This window comes from Crocodylus porosus, unplaced genomic scaffold (genome assembly GCF_001723895.1).
Source record: "Crocodylus porosus isolate Cpor-Errol unplaced genomic scaffold, CroPor_comp1, whole genome shotgun sequence".
NCBI lineage: Eukaryota > Metazoa > Chordata > Crocodylia > Crocodylidae > Crocodylus > Crocodylus porosus.
In genome coordinates, this window is record NW_017728931.1 from 123,876,667 (window position 1) to 123,883,703 (window position 7,037).

Sequence of the window (7,037 nt, forward strand, 5' to 3'; positions counted from 1 at the left end):
CGGGAAACAGACACGACTCTTCCATTGCTGGGTGCAACCTGGTGAGGCCCTGGGATCCATTCCCTGCTCCCTCCTGTGCTCTGGGAGCAGCAAGCAGCCTGCAGCAGCAGCCACCTCTTCTCAAGCACAGATGGGGGGGGCATGAGCCCCAGGACCTCTGCCAGGCTGTGCCCAACAGTGGGAGCACCCCCACCATGCAGCTGTGGGCTGCAGAGAGTCCCAGACCTGGCCAGGCTGGGGCCCAATTCCATGCTCATCTGGCTGCTGGGCAGGCACAACACAGAAGTGGATCGGGCCCCAGCCAGGACTGGGAAGATGTGGTCATCCAGGGGCATGCAAGAGAGGCTCTGGGGGCCTGTGCCCCTCCCTGTGCTCGAGATGAGGTGGCTGCTGCTGCAGGCTGCCCACTGTGCCTGGAGCACAGGTGGGGGGCCACTCCTGGGTTGCGACCAGCGGCGGAAGCCCCACCCCCCCAATGCCCCTGGATGACCAGATCTTCCCGGACCTGTCTAGGCCCCCCAGCCCAACCCAAAGAGGCTCTGGGATCTACCTGTTAATCAGGATCCCGGGTTGGTGACCAGTGATCTAGGCTATGGAAGTCAGGCAGCCAGGGAAGTCTGCTGGCCCAGGATTCTGGAAGCCATAAGGTCCCCAGGTCTGAAGCAGCCTGCCTTAACTCCACAGCTATCCTCAGATCGGCACTCCCAGAGCCACATACCCGGGACATTTGCTTGACCAGCTTTTTCAGGAAATTTCCATTCAACCTCTTATATAGTAGTATTTGGTGATAAACAGTGTTAGAAATGTTGCTGATAGGTCAAGCAGGTAGTAAAAACAGGAGTGAGCCACATAAAGAGCAAGTTATAGTCTTAACCTCAGGTCTGAATGAGATACAGGTCACTTTCGGCTGACAAGTGGCTTTGGAGCTTTTATTTTAGCAAGCTAAAAAAATGGCAGGAAAAGAGACCAAGAGAGATAGTGTTGCAAGGTTTCTCTGTGCATGCATTAACACAGATCATAGATATGAAGGAACAAGTTAGTTTTTGCTCCTAGGTATGTCCTGGTCTTACCAGGCAGGAAGTTGTGGAGTCAGTTACAGGTGCTGGCTTCAGTTGCCACCAATGTTTCTGACTCCTACTGGTGTGAGCGGGCTAAACTGTTAGAAGAAAAAAATTCATGCCCAGTTTTTATTTCCCTGTTTGTTCTGCTTGGGAGGCCACCTGACTGGAAGCAATTTACCTGAAAAATCTTTGCTAGCCAAAGGTGCAGCATTCTGGGAATGACTGGAGGCTGTCTTAGATTACTTTTCTGTATGCGAAGCATGATTTCATTGTCTCCACGGCAGAGGTGACAAATCTCTGCTTTCTTCATGCCAGCAAAATACGTCTGTAAAAATGCCTTGTTTTAGAGCATCTGATAAACCATGTCTCGAAGACCAATATTTATTGGTCTTCTGCTTTTACCTGCTCTTTTGGTTACCAACTGAATCATGATTATGGTTCACCATGAATATGGTTAAAAGAGAAATTTTCTTTTGATTTAATGATGCATCTACAGCAGTCATAAGGGAAGGACTGAATTGCTTTATTAGTTCTTATATTACCTGGCCGCTTAGGTATAACATTTTGTTTTTTCAAAAGGTAGGCCATAACAATGCTTTCCTTTTGTGTTGTGAAAGGAAAACGTATTTTTTAAGGACATGGTCTAAATGGGAGATAAGGAAAGTTTTTCTATGTCTTACTGCTCTACTTTGCCCAAGGATTCAGTCTAAGGGTATGGATGGTGGTGGTGGTGGTTGCGGGGGGGGTGTACACATCAGGAACTGCATTTTCATACCCACCTCACCACAAACTTGCAAAAAGGAGAATTCCTGGAGCACTTTCTGAGAGATTTTATAAATTAATTTGAAGCTAATGTTAGAACAATTATCTGGATACCATCTTAAAATAAACTTTCTTTCCAATATTGATATCAAATTGATTTTTTTCCCCTATCCCTCAGAAACACGCCTGGAACTAAAAAAATCATTAGGCCCAAATCCTAGTCTACCTTTAAGACTCCTAAATGCCTCTTAAGCAACTTTTAGGCATCTAAGGGCATGTCTACACATGCAATTAACATGGAATAATAAACTCCAGCACTTATAGTACCAGAGTTTATTGCTCCCAGGCATGCTGTTACAATGTGTGCCCAGGACCACAGCATGTTGAGCTGGATCAGACCAGCCCTGGCTGGCAAAGGCTTCCTGGGGGTCAGCCTGGTAGCGTGGGGTTGCTCCAATCCAGCTCAATGTGCTGCAGAGGACCTGGATGGGGCATGAGGGTGCTCCAGGGCAGGGCTAGCCAGCAGCAGCTCCTGCACTGAAGCACCCTTGTGCCCTTGCCAGCCACATCAGCGTCTACCTGTGCGGTGCTGCAGAGTAAAAAACTTCCACAGCAGTTACTATTTGTAGTTACATGTAGTAACCTGCCATGGAGTTTATTAGTTTACTTCAGCCTAACAGCTCTGCACATGTAGATGCAAAGACATTTAATGCAGAGCTAATTACTCAACTCCACAGTAAATGTCTCATATAGACGCACCCTAAGTCTCCAAGTTTGAGACTCAACACTTGAATCCCTCAGAAAAACCATTAAATGTGCTTTCATCTCAGCTTTAAGTACCTAGGTCACAAGAGAGACACATAGGATCAATGTCCTTTCTGCCCAGTAGCCAAGTGCTTTAGATCATTTTCAGCCTGAGTGGATTTAGAGAGACAGTGGGCTGCCATGTACCTCCCTAGGTGAAACAGGATCACTCGCCTGAGACAAGACGTTTTTGGCTGAGTACTTATGTAGATTTAGATAACTGGTAAATGGAACAGGATCTGGACTTTTAGAACTATTAGTGATTTAATACACTTGGCCATTCCTCTTGACCTCATCATCCATCTGAATTTGCTGGTTTGTATATACCACTGGTTTCCAAACACACCTGCATCTTCCTCTTTAATAATTATTCTCTATACCATTTTATGTTAAAAGGCAAAATATATTAACAAAATTAAGTACTTACCTTTAACTCTTCCTGATTTTTAACATTCATACTCAAGTTATTGAGTGCATTCAGTGCTTTTTCTTTAACTTTAGGGATGCTATCTGAGACCATTTTTCCAATAACAGAAAGGCCATCCAAGTTTCGAATTATATCCTAAAAGGCAAAGAGATACATTAAATTAGATTACTCCTAATCCTAAAAAAGAAATCCTGAAATCTTCTATAAAAAAAAAAGGAAAAAATGGGGGGAAAATGCCATTTACTATAAATGGGTAAATTAAAGGGAAAAAAGGGGACTTCAGGATTTGCTTCTATTTAAGCAAAAAATATTGACACACTTTTCTACATAGTAGATTAAAATATTATTCTCTTTGAAATTTTGGTGCCAATTTATAGTAACTGGTTAGATATAATCACCTTATTTTCAGATGTAATTTTTCAGTAGACAAAGTACACACACGCATTTTTCTGGAATATATAGTACATAAGTCTTGCAAAATTGTCCAAATTAAGAAAGCTTGTAAAATGGTAAAAAAATCAGGGTTGAACAACTACTTTTACTTTAGCAAATTAAAATATGTAATTAATTGGACACATTTTGGCTTTACACATGCTACTTTCCATTGAAGCAACGATAGCTCTGTTTAAGCCAGAATACAGCCCCATGTATGAAAAGAGCAAAACATCTCTACTTACAAGGTAAAAAAAACACTAGCAAATTAGCAATATTTGCTAAGCATTTCAGACAAAGGCAATAAATGTACACTTGCTTTAAAGAACAATCTATTCAATGCTGCCAGGCCTTTGCAAATGCCTCTGAATTCAATAGTACGTTATGCTACGAAAGTTTATAGAGTCAGGTTCAGTATTACTTATTTATTAGATTTATATGCCTCCTCACCCAAAAAAGGCTTAGGGTAGCTCAATAAAAAGGCAGAACATCTTATATAAACGGATTAAATATTACAGTGGGTAGTACATAGCAAAACAAACTCCCATAACTCCAAGTGCTTCCCTCAGCAATAACTTCTCGATGGTATCTGGAAACTTGCCATTGCCACTCCTGGTTGCTATTATTATTATTATTATTATTATTATTAACAACAGGTCTAAAATTTAGCTTCTTTTTACCTGGGCTATGAATGTTCCAAGTAAAAAAAAATCTGTCTCTTTCTATGCTCCAGAAAGAGCCATCACGTGTTTTAATAAGATTCAAAATAAAGTCTCATATTCTTCACATTCCCATCATCCTACTGAGATACTGAGTGTAGCTGAGACAATACTGTTACAATTATGAGAAGCATCTAAAGAAAAAAAAAGTATAGGAGTTTGCAGTTTAAGTTGTTACAGGTTCCACAAAAAATATACATCTCCCAAAGAAATTTCTCAAATTCGCAACCAAATGGAATAGTAGATTCACTGGTAGGCACTGATTTGTGATTGTACATGGTGCAAATATCAGAACATTATGAAGACAAATAGAGATTAGATTGTTAAAGCAAGTTTCAGGTCCAGTTCTGGAAACTGCAGAAACTCAGCATCTCTCAGATAATGTTATAAACCCATCAGATAATGTTATATAAAATTTAGTGGTAATACACGCATATGGCGCTTTGAAAATATGAAACTATACAAAAGCGTTGGATCACAATAGCCATATTAAGTACAGTAGGTTCTTGCTTATGTCAACCCCATTTATGTGACCACTCAGATTACATGACCTCCCAGCTTAGTCACCATAAATGCAGAACCAGCAACTTGTGCATCCACAGGGCTTTTTCTTGGTACAAGAATCCATAATATTGTAAAAAACCCCTCCTAGACTGCTATGTATGATTTTTGCTTTTTATATTCCTCTTTCTTTTTGCTGCTATTTTATATTACAGATCTCCCACATACACGTAAAACACTGAAATGTATAAATGGGAAACAGTCCCACAGGGGTTAGAAAAGCAAGGGTCTACTGTGGTAAATTATACTCACTGTATGGGTGGAGAACTAAGGCAAGATTAAGCAACCTGCACATGGTCACAGTTTTTAAACCAAGATTATCATGACGCTCTAGTCCCATGCTTACACATTTACAAATGAGGGTTCTCATCTTCCACATGGGCTAGTTTTGAAATGCAATTGTTTCTTCAGAACAATACTTACTTGATTTTCAGAAAAGGCAGCACTGTTGCTCAGAGTCACCAATATTTGCTCTTGAATCAATGGATCATCTGTAGACTCTAGCAGTTGAATAAGTTTCTGTAGATGGTTTGCATCCAGGCTATCAGTTGATTTTGGAAGATCACCATCTGTTAATATTTGAAAGTTGGAAAAGTAATTATTTCAAAACTGGTTTGAGAGGTTTTACTGAGCCCCAGTACATGGTGTCTTTTACAGGGCTGTTACAGCTAGGATCTACAGATAACATGTCAGTTGTAAGGTTTGCCGCACAATTCTGGGATTTATTTTATTCAGCTACCATACCATGGTAAACCTTAGTAATGCCAGAGATAAGTCTGGATTCTGTTTTGCCCTTAAAATAAAATTTCAACTTCTTGCTATATGAAAATCAAAGCATGCTTGTCCCAAATTTTCAGCACATAGCTGGACATGGAAGATAGAAACCTATTTAGACATTACAGAAGAGGACTTACTATACCGGTATTCTTCCTGGAATTCTATACTAACACAGTGCAGGAAGATTTTGCTCTTCCTGGGGCACATGAATTGCACTGAAAGGCTTTGTTGCCAGCACAAGGTGCCCGAGGGAGGCAACAATTGGGTTTGTTGTTCAGTGTGCATCGCGCCAAATAAACACACTGGGGGGAGAAGTAGACAGAGTTTATTTGAGCTCAAGTAAAAGGCGCAGGGAGACTGTATGGTCTCAAATCTTGCGCCCCTAGCCCTGCAACAGTGTATATTTATACTCTGGTCATTTCTACAGAAGTTTTTTACTAGTTGGCCCCCCCTCATCTCTCTTTTTTTCTTCTCTCTCTGAGCGATGCTTTTGCATTTTACAGATAACAGTTTTAGCTTGCTTGTTTTTCAGAAGGACAGAAGATTACAGGAGCTAAAGAAAGGGTTACAAAGGTTGGGCAAGGGGGGGGGCCCTGGCTCGCCTGGGCCTAGAGCAGAGGGGCTTCATCGATACTTGTGGTTTTCTATTTTTTTGAGTTACTTAGGGTTATGCTCAGTGACACTAACAACTCTCTTCTTTGAGAATACTCAACAAAGTTTTGGCTGAGTTTTCTCATATTTTGATAAAGCAACAGCCTTTGCGTGAAAGATTCTCTTTGTTGTGAAGTCACTTAGCCAGCCAAGTCACTTAGCCTGCTACCCTTGGATCACCAGAACTACTTCAGAGTACCTGGTCTCAAAAAAACCCTAACAAACAAAACCAAACCCTCTCCCAAAAACTCCCTATTCCACCCCCCTCCCCCAATACTTCAGGAGCTACTTTCATGAGGTTTTGTTAAACTAACCAGCTCCTGTAATTCCTTCTTTCACAATTCACTATTTTTTGACCCAAACCCAAAGCTAGTATCTTGATAACCAACAGTTACCATGGGCATGGGAAAGGGGGAGAGGGAACCCCCCCGCTTACTCCATCCATTTCCAGGTTCATTCCAAGTACCCCCCCATTTTATTTTTTTAAACATAAATACATAAGAGAATAGGGGCCGAGCAAGATCCAAGACAAGGCACCCTGAGCACGTGACAGGGTTAGAAAGGAATCTAGTTACTTTCAAAAAGAAGTATATTAAAGTCCATTGCCAAAGGTCCTAAAAAAACCAGTGGGTTACAGGACAGATGTATGGCAGTATGCAGATGCCTCGAGGCAAACGGCACATCCGTCTCTTTGCTTGGAGACAGACAAATCGGAGCGACTCCGGATTCAGACGCTGCCCAGTTGCCTGCGCTCCGGGATCGTCCCGGCAGAGAAGAGGCGCGGAGCCTCCGTGCACCAAACGCCGCGGGCCCGGAACCGGAGCCGGGCGGCGGGCAAAGCCT

General features: G+C 42.0%; 1 protein-coding gene across 1 annotated transcript in view; it reads right to left on the reverse strand.

Annotated features, from left to right (window-relative positions):
* Positions 1-5,760, reverse strand: part of ARMC10 (armadillo repeat containing 10) — a 16,121-nt gene extending 10,361 nt beyond the window's left edge. Inside the window, exons 1-2 of the mRNA XM_019543607.1 lie at positions 5,190-5,760; positions 3,055-3,189 (exon numbers count right to left, since the gene is read on the reverse strand). Coding sequence (XP_019399152.1) covers positions 3,055-3,147 — 93 coding nt within the window. The 5' untranslated portion in view covers positions 3,148-3,189; positions 5,190-5,760. The remainder of the gene's footprint in view (positions 1-3,054; positions 3,190-5,189) is intronic.
* Positions 5,761-7,037: the final 1,277 nt, after the last annotated feature.